Source organism: Poromitra crassiceps, assembly GCF_964638095.1.
Source record: "Poromitra crassiceps genome assembly, chromosome: 9".
Lineage (NCBI taxonomy): Eukaryota > Metazoa > Chordata > Actinopteri > Beryciformes > Melamphaidae > Poromitra > Poromitra crassiceps.
This window is the reverse complement of record NC_139630.1, coordinates 7,693,453-7,707,436: the sequence shown is the minus strand read 5'-3', so window position 1 is coordinate 7,707,436 and position 13,984 is coordinate 7,693,453. Positions and strand designations below refer to the sequence as shown.

Here is a 13,984-nt window from a genome sequence, read left to right as displayed (position 1 = left end):
AGCAGGTACAGTGATGGAGACTCTACGGGGCAGTTTTGCGGTGCCGGGGGCTGGGTCCGGGGACCCCTCTGCCTGGGCCCCCCTGCAGACGGCGAACGCCTTGGCCCACGCCTTCTGGACCGCCTTAGGCCACGTAGAGGTGAATGCTGTTACACCTGGATGATCACTGTGGGAGACACACTGCCAAACTTCGGAGATCACATTCATTCCAAGCAGACCATGTCTGGTGTTCATACAATCGTCTTTTACAATCAATACTCCCTTCTTAATTACCTCAAGGCCTCCCGTCGCAAAATCCAAAACTGCATAGCCTATGTAGGGAATTTGGAGGCCGTTTGCTGCCTTGAGGGTGAGCCAGGGCACCTCAGCGGGGTCCCCCATCTGGTTCTCGCCAAAACAGCGCTGGAAAAGGGAATAACTCAACAAGGTTACTTGGGAGCCAGTGTCTAAAACGAATGGAATCTTGACTCCACTCACCATCATCTCCACTTCCGGACACTGGCCAACAAAAGAGGGCTTATCTGGGACACCTGGAGTCTCCCTACTACCGGTCACTCGCCCTGCAGCGACCGGCGAGCTGGAAAACCTGCGGCGTTGGGTCGCCGTCGAGGGCAGTAGCGTTGTATGTGCCCCGCTTCACCACAGTCCCGACAGACGGGGCGGCCCTGCTCGTCCCACTGGAAGGGCTGCGCACCCCTAGTGGCTGATTGTCTAGGCTGGAACAATAGACTTGCCTGCGGAGTGGGGGCTGGGGCTGGCAGCATGGCTGGCAGTTGGGCACAGATCTCTTGCACAATTGTTTTTCCTAGTAGTGTCACTTGGTCCTTCACCTCCTGTTTTAGCTCGGCCCTTAGCGTCTCTTTAAGCTGTTGCCAGTCAGGGGGTGCCATCGCCTCCTGGGGGACCTGGCTAGCTGGTGGCGCCATATAGGAGCGGCAGGCCCATGCTTCCTTACGGTTTACCTCCTTCTCCAGGGCCTTAGCCTCCGTGCACAGACTGTCAAAGGCGGCATCTGAGGACCGGCGTAGGTATCGTTCCAGTTCTAGTTTAAGTATCCCATCCCGTAGGCCTTTGGTGAACTGTGCCTTTAAGACCTCATCCTTCGGTCCTGCGTTGCCTGGGTCGTTCCTCTGCCACCTGGAAAATAACTCAGACAGACGGAGAATGAACGTGTCTACCCCCTCCCCCATCTCTTGTTTGCAGTCAAAGAATTCAGACCTCAAACCCGCTGGGGTTTTTCGGTCTCCATAAAGTCTCGTCAGTTCTTCCAGAATAGTCACTTGTGATTGCCTTCTAGTAGGGGACAGCAACATCATTTGTCTATGAGCTCGCCCCTCTACTGCATCCAGCACGAAATCCACTGACTGTTGGGAGCTGAGGCCTTGTGCCCTCAGATATGAATCTACTTTGGCCCGCCATGTGCTAAATTCAACTCCTACCCCTTCTCCTGTGAATTTTGGTACCCATGATGCACTCATGAACCAAGGCATCATCACTGCATTCATCGTTTGTCCGCCACTATTATTTGTTTCACTAGTTTCTGCTTCACCGAGTTGGCTAGGCCCACTCTGGGATTGCCCGTCTGTCGACATTGTTGTGATTTTTTGAAAGTCCAGTCCTGCCGACTAACGCCAAAAAGTGTCGCCTGTTGCAACCATAAAATCTCCTGGACTTCAAATAATCACAACAACCAATAGAGTTACGGTACAAAAATATACAATGTTTTATTCAACAGATAAAATACAAAAATAAATCTATCGTAGTCACTTATCAGATCACATAGGCACTTGCAATTTCAAATATCTATGTTAGCTTTCCTGGTCGATTTAGGCCCTCCGAGGACGTGTGTCATGAACAGATCTCACACAGCACAGCACACAGATTCCCAGCAACAGGAATTAACATTTCACACTCCACTGCAAAGTCAGACATTTCATCTGGATACCACTGCACACCAATATATTACGGCAGACACACTGCATAAGAATATTATTTCACCCTGTTATATTATGGCAGGCAACTGCAAACGACCACTTCAAACAGCACAGCAAACTGGACACAGCATTAACAGAGGGGCGATCTTAGGACGGGCAATCCCATAGATATTGAGTTACAGTGTCACGTGACCGACAATGAACACGAGCTACATTAGCAGCGTTGAGCAGAAGGAGAAAATAAACGAACAACGAAAAGAGAAAAGGTTTAAAATGTCCGTCCCAACTCACGACGTTCACTCTGTTCCTTCGGTGAGTTGGGATAATATGAACGGTAAGAGTACTTATCAGAGCATAGTAGGCAGGCTGGATATCGCCCCGACAATGGACCCCAGCTCAGTAGGCTGGAGCAACGGCGGGCAGATGGAACAGGCCCGGGCGCGATGGCGGCGGGGGTCGAGGCGGAGAACGTCCACACGGCCACAGGTAACAGGCGGGCGGAGGGCGGCCAACAAGCAGGCAGCAGGCAGACAGAGGACGGCAAGCAGGTAGGGATCCGGCAATCTGGCGGGGACCGTCGGCCACACCAGCGTAGATCGGAGTCACTTAAAAACACAGAGCAGGCACACTCAGCAACGGGTTGTGCCTATGACACGCCACACACTCACTGAGGAATAGGTCAGACCGTCCCTTTGTTGCGGGATTAGCGAGCGTTGTGTATGGGTGTCGGTCGTCTTGTAGAGCAGCACAGCAGTCTCAGCGCAGCAGTAGATCGGCGTCGATCTGGTCCGGCCGGCTCCTCACGTTCACTAAGAGACACAGAGCAGGAGCACTCAATAACACAGTTGCGTCCAAGACACGCCACACACTCCCTGAGAATAGGTCAGACCGTCCCTTTGTGGCGGGCTTAGCGAGCGTTGTGTGTGGGTTTCGTCCCGATGCGGCCAGTTCCTCCAGTCTGCTCTCCCCGTCGTCCCTTTCCTCCTGGGTTCTGTCTCCCCGTGGATGGTCGGCGTCCTCCTTATAAGGGCAGGCTGATCACTCGCTTCCCGGGGCAGAGGGCGGATCACCTGAGAATCACGTCAGTGAGAGAATACAGTGCCCCCCTGGACAATAATATACACCACACACCAAACAAATGTTTCTGGCTGCAGGAGCCCAATCTCAGAGTCATAAACCACAGTTCCACTCGCGACAGAAGTGCTCCGCCTGGTGGACCGGAGCCGAGTCTGCCACTGCACCGTACCACCCGCCGGACGCCGCTCGGCATGCTGGGAAACCAGAGGGAGGCGGGACACACAGGACGGACCGGACGGGAGCGGCGGGGCCGGCCGGAGGGGTCGTGTGGCGGGGGAACGGCGTGGAGCCAAGTCCACGGACAGCATGGAGGCTCCCTCTGCTCACACACAGCACAGAGAGCTGCTGGGTTCTCTGTAACACAACAGACAGACAGACCCAATTGGTCGTGTCTGTGGGTGGGAAGAAGCCAATGGGGTATGAGTCCTGGTCGCTGCACTAGCGCCTCCTCTGTTCGAGGGGGAGGAGAAGTGTGCTCCTCCCACGCACTACGTTCTGCCGGTGAAACCCCTCGCTGTCAGGTGAAAAGAATCAGCTACACATGTATCGGAGGAAGCATGTGCTAGTCCACAATAGGGCTGGGTATCACCACTGACTTCCCGATACGATACGATTCCGTACGATACACAAGTCGATATGATTTCGATACGATACGATTCGATATCGATATTTTAGTTACAATACCAGTTTTGCTTTGATAATGGAAGAGATTCTCAAAGAACTAATGCTGTAAATTGTACAAGGAACCCTCTAACCTGGTAAATTATTAAAAAATATTAATATTTACATTAAGAATTAACCATAAAGCAAGCAGTTACATCATGTAATTCTTTTTTATTTAAACAGGACCAACATAGTCATTCAACATCTTATCTTTCTTCACAGTCTATTGTCTCTTTCTTTACAGTCTTCTGTGAGAAGCCAAACAAATTTAGATTTCCACTATACAACAGAATCATTGAACAGCAGCATGTTGTAAACAGTGTTTCATAAAGTATAAATGCTTTGTAATTTTTTTTTTTAATTAAATACAGCTCATGAACATTTCCAGTTCACAAACATTATAGTGCAAACAGATTTGAGCTCTGTACATCTGGCTCATGGTGCATGCACAATGCACATGTAGCCTACAGTATTTATGTTTTTGTTTCAACTACAAACATAAATAAACGTCAACTTGAATCTATGTTTTAACTACCACACACAGCCTATAATAGTATAGCCTATGTTTTATATATATATATATATATATATATATATATATATATATATATATATATATATATATATATATATATATTGTAGCGTATCGGGTAATTACGTGTATTGGGGTGTTTCCGTGCTTGGCTAGGAACTGATATGTGTGGGTGTGTTCCTAGGGGGAGGGGGATATATGTGACCAGCGGCCGGGGCGGAGGCCAGTCAGGCCATGTGGGCGAGCTGACCGGGTGGTTGCAGAGCTAGCAGCGAAGCTAGCTGCTAGGAGCTATATTGTGAAGACAAGAATAAAAAGCCTGTACCAACTTCAAGTCTCCAGTTCCTTGGACGAATATGCAGAACGTTACATTGGTGTCAGCAAGTAAAGCGGTAACGCCTCTGATTCGGCCGAGAGGGGAGAGGGTGAGAAGGAACGGCAAAAGAGACGGGTGGTGCGGCTTTTTGGCTCAAGACCTAGCGCTAGTAAGTTAGCTACCAGGGGTGCTAACTGCTAACTGCTAGCTGCTAAGACCACGTGCGATGGTGCGCGGAGAATGGCCATCGGTGAACGGGAGGAAAGGAGAGCTGACGGCGGGGATCAGCTCGATGCTGGCGGGCATGGAGGCCCGTGTGTTGAGAGAGGTCGGACGGCTGGTGGAAGAGACTCCTGCCTGGGCAGTAGAGGTGATGCGGGCGCTGCGGGAAGTCATGCAGCGGGTGGACTTGATGAGCGCGGAGGTAATGCAGCGGGGAGAGCGGCCGGAGGAGCCACGGAAGAGACTGTGTTGGACCTGCGGTGAGCCGGGCCACGTGGCGAGGTGGTGCCGAGGCGGTCCCGGGAGACGGACCGGGTATGCGGGACAACGACATGGACAGCAGGGAGCCTGCTGGGCATGTGGCGCGATCGGACACCTGGCCAGGGAGTCTCCAGAGGCTGTCGGAGATCGGGGGACAGCGGGAGAAGAGAGACGTGCAGGCGGCGGGCAGGTGAGACTCTGCTGGACTTGCCAGTCGCCGGAGCACTTGGCCAGGGACTGCACTGAGAGTGTGGAGGCCGGAGGTGAGACGCAGGCTGGGAAGAGTGTGAGCAGCCGGGGAGAAGAGAACGTTGTGACGGATAGGAGAACGGTGCTGCAGGGGAACAGCCAGAGGGAAGAGAGGGACATCGTCTGCAGCGTTGTTACAGTCGGGAGAGCGACGCTCGTGTCTCCGAGTGAGCGAGAGGGGTTACCGCCGGGGGAACCGGCCCAGCCTAACCGCTATACACCCCCTAACGTTGCACTGCGGAGAGCCGAGGGAAAGATGGACGCCGGTGGTGTTCGCTCTGCTGTCCTCAACCCTGGAGGAGGGGGACGGAAAAACGAGCGAGTGCGAGGCCGGGAGGACGACGCCAGGGTCATCTGGAGAGTCGACGGGCGCGAGTGGAGACCGGAGGACGAGGATGTCGATCCGGTGCTCGTTCGTGCATTTGGCTACTGGAACAAACAAAAGGGGGGGACCGAAAAGAGTGCTTCAGGCGGGACAGAAGCTGGGAAAAGGGGGGATGGAAATGGGGTTTAAAAGAAAAGTTAAGGAAAATGTGGGGGCTTGTGTTTGAATTGAAATGTGTGAAAAAGAAGGAAATAATGAAAAACTAGACATTATGGAGTGCCAAATGGGAAACTAGACATTATGGGGGTACCTAATGGAAAACTAGACATTACGGAGTACCTGGTGCAAACTGGACATTATGACGGGGGTGTTGGAAAAAAAGAAGGGACTAATTGTGGGGAATTGAAATGTTGTGGGGTTTGTGGGAATTAGATTTTGATGTGGTGATGGGCAAAATGTTGTGTTGGGTGTGTTTTGGTACAGAGGGATATGTGTGGGTTGTGCATGTCGCGTGGAAGCGACATTAAAGTTGGGTGGGGGAAATGTAGCGTATCGGGTAATTACGTGTATTGGGGTGTTTCCGTGCTTGGCTAGGAACTGATATGTGTGGGTGTGTTCCTAGGGGGAGGGGGATATATGTGACCAGCGGCCGGGGCGGAGGCCAGTCAGGCCATGTGGGCGAGCTGACCGGGTGGTTGCAGAGCTAGCAGCGAAGCTAGCTGCTAGGAGCTATATTGTGAAGACAAGAATAAAAAGCCTGTACCAACTTCAAGTCTCCAGTTCCTTGGACGAATATGCAGAACGTTACAATATATATATATATATATATATATATAAAAAACATAAAACATAAACATAAAACATATATATATATATATATTAAAAAAAAAAAAATGTACAAGACAAGTATGTACAAGACCACATCATCGATTTAGCATAATGGAGATCACCTACACTTTATAATCTCCCACACACACCCAGTGCTTAAAGGCAAAATCGGACCGTTTTCATGGTCTTCTGACTGATGGGAGCAGCCGGCTTGAAAATTCCTGCTCAGTTGACACTGTACATAGCCTACATGTCCAAAACACAAAAATGTACCAGATCACTTCCCTATGATAGATGGACTATGCAGCTACATGTATCAAGTGAGTTTGACATGCAACAATTGACTTTAGATTTTTAATATTTATTTGAAATCAGGCCATTTTCATGACCTTCCGGTGGTCTGCGAGAGTACAACAAGCATGGATTTAGAATTATTTGCACACATCTGGCAAGTACCTAACCTGACTCTGCCAGATGGGGGCGGCATTGTTCCACAAATTCACAATCCCTCCTCCAGGTTGTGAAACAAATGTGAACCAACCTACATCCATCTGGCAGCGTCAGGTTAGCAAGTACCTACTTCTCACAAGACCACATTATCCATGCATTTGCATAATGGCTCACCTAGCCTATAGCTTGATCATCTTTTCTCTTGATGTCTTCCCTATAGAGGCCATAATCAGGTGAGAGGTAGCCTCTATTGACCAGTGTGAGCTAGAGACACACCCTGTGGCAAGCCTTTCAAGAAATAACACACTGTCTCCTTTGTATGTCTATTTTCATTCAAACATTAAACTAGAGGTTTATCTTAGTGTTCGTATGTTCATTATGTTGGACATAGTTAGATTTCTACTTCAATTTTTATGGTAAAAAAAAAAAAACTTTATCATGCTTTTACTTTGGAGGCAAAATCACTAAACCCGAGTGAAATTCCCGCTGGCCGGAAGTGAAATTACTGCTCACTTGACGCTCGTATATTCTCCCTCTTCCTGTCCTGTCTCTCTGGCTGTGACGAATTCCGCAGCACAATATACGTCACCCTCCTCCCGGCATGCGTTGCGTTGAGTGAGTCCCAAAGTTTGAAACGAAAATGGAAGTCAAGTTACAGTAAGTCCGTCTTGCTTGAGTTGAACATTAACTGGCGTTAGCTTAACATTAGCGTTAACGGTTAGCTGAACTACTAGCTAGCCACACTGCTAACTAGCCCCTTTCGGAACTGCTAACCTAGCTTGCGTAGTAGCGTAAGCTAGGTTAGCAGTTCCGAAAGGGGCTAACTGCTAACGTGAATTCAGTATCTCAAAGAAGATACAATTGACAAATACGTTCGGCACTTAAACGCTATACTCTTTACATGTACGTGCCTTGACTTATGATGTTACATGTTACGTTATGTTTACTCTTTCAGGCGTTTTGAAAACCATATGAGCGCGTACTCAGGAGACGACCCTTTGGAGCAATGGGACAGGTCGGTTTGTTGTTGTCTGTTAACGCTATAGGAAACAAAGTCACGTTAGCTGCCAGCAGGCGTCATTTCTGTTGCTTGTTCGTAACTAGAAATATTGAGCAGGAGCTCATTGGTACAATACAACATCACTTTGCAGTCCAAAGAGCAGGGGTTCATTAGCTAATGGAACCAAGAATTACAACATTCTTAAACTTGAATTTGGTTTTCTGAATCCGAAACCTGCAGATATATCCCGGCTAGTAATAAATTGCCTGCAGAGGTCAGTGTGTGTGTGTGTGTGTGTGTATGTGTGTGTGTGTGGAGAGAGAGAGAGAGAGAGAGAGAGGAAAACAGATCTTACTATCCTTTCACAATCAGGTACATGGCAAATGTGCCTAAAGTTGGAGTTTTTTTTAACCTACGTTTACCCAATTTCCTCACAAGGATGATTAAAGTTTATGTTGTCTCACCTGGCTTCACTTCACATGTAATCTCTCAAGACAGACTTGTTAGAGATTTTGTTTTGTTTTGTTTAACCGATGGCTTCCCAGATTGCTTCACATGTACACACACACTGATACAGGCTTTGCTCTCATATTGTGTGATGTGTTTTTCCCTTGTTTCCATTCATTTGTCAGTTGCTCTGTCAATATCTGTGACCTGAACAACAGGATGAGAAATACGTGTACATGACTGACAACGAGTACTAAATAACCAGCTAGCGGACTCTTTACATTGTCCTAGGTTTGTTGAGTTCCTGAAGGAAAAACTACCGGCGGACCAGGCCAGCGGGATGTGGATGGTGTTCAAACGAATCGTAGAGACATTTTTGGAAGTCAAGCAATACGCAAACGACATCAGATATGTCAACTACTGCATCAAAGCTGTAAGTCTGTTTCTCACACTGATTTACATTGTAAATGATTATAGAGCTCGCAGAGTTATGACGCGCCGTGTTGCATGTTGGGACGGGAGGAGCGAAGCGGAGACAGTGGACTTCTCGGTATCCTCTATGCTGAGAACAATGCGTGGCGTCAACTCTGCAAGCTCTATACATCAGCGCAGTGGTGCTTGTGAATTTCTTTCCAAAGCCTTTGCCTTTCTATCAAGGCAAAGGGCGGCTATTTTTTTATTTTATTTTTATATATAAGCTAGTTTTGATTTGTTTAAAGGTTTTTTGGTCACTGCATGATTCCATTTGTGTTATTTCATAGTTTTCATGTCTTTACTATTCTAAAATGCCAAAAATGGTTTAAAAAAAGAGACATTTGCCATGTCCAAACTTTTGAATGGTATGTCTTATGAAAATTAGACTACGGTAACTCATACTGTTGATTTCACTTTGTGTCAAGCAGTGATGGCTTTTTCTTTTTTGAATTGAATACAAGAAACACTGTCATGGTTTTGAGCGCATAACCGCCTTTCACCTCTCAATCAATGTACATGTATGTTGATATTCAGCCTGGCAGAATCTCACAAGGATGTTCAGTAATTGGACCTCTTTGTTGCAGGCGAGTGTTTGCAGCGAGCCCATCGCACTGTATGATTACATCTACAGTAACGGCGTTGGCACCAGGACCGCAGAACTCTATGTGGCCTGGGCCGAGCAGTATGAACAGCGTGGCATGAACGACCAGGCTGACCTCGTCTACCAGAGAGCCGTGGACAACCAAGCCCAGCCGACTGACACCATACTGCACGAATACAGGTGACTCCCCCGGGGGGGGGGGGGGGGGGGGGGGGCACTCCATTTTGGCTGATTTTCATGGAATTATTTGAGGGTTTCTTTGGTGCATTGTTAGTAGAGCAAATCTCATGACCCATGAAAGCCTGTGATGATAATGATAATAATAATAATAATAATAATAGTAAATATGCACACCCGGGAACACAGAAATAAGCACACAGGAAGCAACACAGAAAATGTTACTGTGATGGTCTCATTTTTCAACACCAATTATACTATACTATACTATACTATACTATACTATTATACTATATGATATAAAAAAAACTTGAGAATCATACAGAGGAAAATATTTTATATGTAGGGGGGGGGCTTTAAATAACTAATTGATATACAGTACAAGAACATAAAAAAACAATTGAATTACATCTCCACCCCCATCCCCCATAGCTGTAGCTGGGTTAGATCATATCAACAGTGGATGATATGCCTGGCCAGTGATAGTATGAAACTGTGTGTTTCTGCACCCATACCACCAAGGCTAACAGGATCCCCTTTAATGTACTAAACACATTTCTGACTTGCAGGCAGTTTCAAATGAGAACCATGAGAAGCCAGGCAGCAGCATCAGGTCAGAGACAAAACATATTTTTTTCAAGTACAAACGTTCCATTTGTTTCTCTATGGTGGTGTTTATGAGCCTGGTATCCAGCCCCATATGAATCAACAATTTCCAATTGACAACACTGGATTCATTGGGTCTGGGGCCTGTACTACAAAGCAAGATTAGTGGTTTAGCGAGGTAACTTCAGGTTTAACCCTGGTTTAGCCGTACTACAAAGCAAGTTAACTACTTACCGACATATATTTCCATAGCAACTTATGCTTCACACTTAACCTGGTCCGCAGCAGGTTAAGTTGCAAGGATAAGATTAGACCTTAAATACACCGCCCACGAACCAATCGAATCAGCAGTTTGGAAAAATGGCCAACCCCTTTCTGGACAAGGAAGGAGCACGAATTGTAATGTTGAATTAACCAAGGACTAAAGCCTTGCACTTGTTGCAGGCTACATTTTAATTAAGCCCTACTTACCACTTTGGAATATGTTTTTATATATTCATTTTTGTGCTCTCAAGTAGCCTAGATACGTTGTTTGACCCCGCTGATCGATTGCAGCTGAATAGTGAGTGGAGAAATATCACTAAACCAGCATAAAAAGGTTACATAAACGTCTCCAAAGCGCACGGTGCCGTGTGCGCAACGGAGCTGAGACTGACGTTGGGTTGGAATTGAAATGGTCATACAGCCTACTACATCTAAGCAATTTAATATGGGATCACCTGCACACAGGCGATCCCATATTAAGATGATTCATATCTAGGCTACTCCTGCATTTTGCAGCTGCAACTGTGTTGCTTTTGGCCTGTATGATGTGATTGAACTTCATATTTCCAGCATCATTATATGAAATATGGATATATGCGACTCTGCTGACATTACAATAGCCATGTGACCACAAAATAGGCTAGTTTTTATCAATGAAAACTATGCCCGCATCGTCTCAATTCAGTTCAGCAGTTTTCTCTTTTATAGGCTATTAGGATATCATTATTTTATATATGAATTATTCGATCAGTGCAACCACACATAATGAGTGATAGAGATCATTATTCATTGAGCATGCATTTCTAAATCTATGGTCTAAATAGGCTTACAGATTGTGGAAATTTATAGACTGAGATTACACATTTACATTTTTACACTCGCAAAAAGCTGCTGTAGGAGACAGAAATCGCTGATCAAAGTAAATCAAATGACTGATGTGAATACAAGCGTCAGCTTTAGACAGTCTTTCAGCAGACTATATCCAACGCGGATTTTCATTCTGACAGGCTACATTAAATATCCGCTAAAACTCTGATCACTGCGCTTTCATTGAACGAGGAAATGGGTGTGCCTGCCGTGTCAACTCAGCTGTTCATAATGTGATTGGCCACAAAATAGGCTATTTTTTATAAATGAAATCTATGCCCGCACGTACCGTGTCGACTCAGTTCAGAAGCATTTTTTTATTGTATTATCATTCTTTTTTTATTGATTAGCCTATAGGAATTATTCAATCAGTGCGACTAAACACATCATGAGATCATTATTATTCATTGAGCCTAAATGGTCTATACATACGGATTTTGGACTGAGATAGATTACACATTGCTTCCACAAAAGACTGTAGATAGAGAGCTGTAGATAGCCTACGAAACCGCTCTTCAAAGAAATTACTGGTGTGGATAAAAGTGGTCACTTTAGAGTTAGACAGTCATTCGGGAACAGTAATAATATCCAATGCAGATTTGTATTTGCGGTTTCATTCAATGAGGAAATAGGCGTGTCTGTGCTGTCAGAGTTGGAGCAGTCCATATTGCACTGTGATTGGCAGTTGTTAAAAACCACGCCTCTTTTGCGGGCACGAGCTCCAGTGCACGGGCATTTTCATGTGCACGAGCTGTGAGCTTGATTAGAAAAACCTGGTTCGAGTTAACGAGTGCCAATCGACGTTCGTAGTACAAGTTAACTACAATCGAGCTGATCTGGTTTAGACAAACCAGCTCAAGGGACAGATCCTGGATCTTCTTATACAACATTCGTAGTACAGGCCCCTGGTTACCAGGCTAGGTGTTTATCTCATGTGTGCGACTAACCATACACTTTTGTTTTCTAAAGCAGCTAGTCGTCGCGCCCCTCTTCAAAACTCCCAGCTCGTCAATCAAATGACATCCCACACTGAGCCCGTATCTCCCAGCAAGGTAACTACTGTGTGTGTGTTTGTGTGACAGAGAGATTCTTATAATAATTGTGTAATGACTCCACATCTTCTCCCCAAACCCACACATCCCCATTTCTCTCTGTTACAGAGCGCCACGGAGTACAACACATAGTAAGTTACTTTTTGTTGTTTCCATTCATTTTCTTCAAAAAGCTTTTTATTTGGTGCAGATCTCATGTATGATTTGGTACGCGATGTGTGGTTGATGATTCAATACAACCACGATACGATGTCATAAATACAAGATCAGTGTCAACAAAGTCTGACTGCAGAATTCTGTTTATTTCTTACCCACAAATCTTTCTAGCGATGCCATTGACTTTCTAGAATGTAAATCACTATTTAAAAATGCCATTAGAAAGTGACAATGCTGTAATTAATATACTGTGGATGGAGAGCTTGTGAAATGTTGATGGTCAGGTGTCATTTGTGATTACGACAGCAGAATAACATGGAGCTGGTATCACAATTCATTTTTCTGTCCCACCATAAGTGTTGTCACATTTTTGTATTGCGATATTGAATTTTGATATATCGTCCCATCTTTACTGTCGGCTATCAAATAAATCAAAAACGACCCCCCAAAATCAAATGTCATTTGATGTGGTGTTTGCTGTCATGTTATTTTGACCAAGCATCTCGTCCACAGCCTTTCTCGCTCTGGGACGCAGACACAAAGCTCTGATGAAGGCCCTGAGACCCTATCCATGTACGCAAAGGTGGCCCTTTTGTGTGAAGGGTCTGAGCTCACCTTCGAGGAGGTCAGAGCTGCCAAGTACTACACAAAGCTGAAGCAAGACAAGCAGCACAGAGAATGGGGTAAGCCCATGGTTTATATTAAGTTCTCCCTCGTGTTTTTGCAGAGTAAGTAGGTCAGTAGTGATCAGATTTGAGGCAGCGGGGGGCCAAAAGGTGAAAGAGGCGGGGCTTGTTGTGACATATATATTCGTGAGTGATGCTCTATTTTTTCAGCCTCCCGTGCTCATTCCCTTTATTTTTGTTTGACTATTTTTAACGGTCTATATATAAAATTGAGTATGTGGACAATGTTTGTTTCAAGTTCTGTGTTCGGCCACAGCTATGCCGTTTTAGGTGCGATCGGGCTGAAACCTTCAGGGTGTGTAAAGGGCACCCGTGTGGGTGACCTGACAGAGCCGGATTTTTTAATTAGGCTAATTAGCTAATGATGTGATCATCAGTGATGATGTCAAAAGTGATGTCATAAGGGCGCGCACACACACACACACAAGGAGGCATTGTGACAAGACTGATCAGTGATGTCACACACACACACACACAAGGAAGCATTGTGACAACTTGACAAGACTGATCAGTGATGACACACACTGATGACGTCATCAGTGATATAATTGGGCATCGCAATTGGGCATTGTGACATCACTGATGCCATAACATTTAGTGAGCAACACACACATGCGCCAATAGGGCAGGTGAGGCCGAGCTACGGGTGATGCCTACATGAATCAAGATGACGCTCGGAATTACTTTTTTTGACATTGACTTGACCTAAAGAGTTTTTTTGGGGGTGCAGAATTCTTTAAAAAGTTAGTACAAATTAGCCTTAAAACACTGATTTCAAAAAGTTTAATACAATTTAA

The 13,984-nt window shown here is 46.0% G+C and overlaps 1 protein-coding gene across 1 annotated transcript in view; it reads left to right on the top strand.

The window, feature by feature from the left end:
- Positions 1-7,438: 7,438 nt before the first annotated feature.
- bub1 (BUB1 mitotic checkpoint serine/threonine kinase) overlaps positions 7,439-13,984 on the top strand; it is a gene marked incomplete at its 3' end in the record, with an annotated part of 28,173 nt that continues 21,627 nt past the window's right edge. Inside the window, exons 1-5 of the mRNA XM_083642841.1 lie at positions 7,439-7,514; positions 7,813-7,872; positions 8,596-8,737; positions 9,363-9,559; positions 13,015-13,184. Coding sequence (XP_083498967.1) covers positions 7,498-7,514; positions 7,813-7,872; positions 8,596-8,737; positions 9,363-9,559; positions 13,015-13,184 — 586 coding nt within the window. The 5' untranslated portion in view covers positions 7,439-7,497. The remainder of the gene's footprint in view (positions 7,515-7,812; positions 7,873-8,595; positions 8,738-9,362; positions 9,560-13,014; positions 13,185-13,984) is intronic.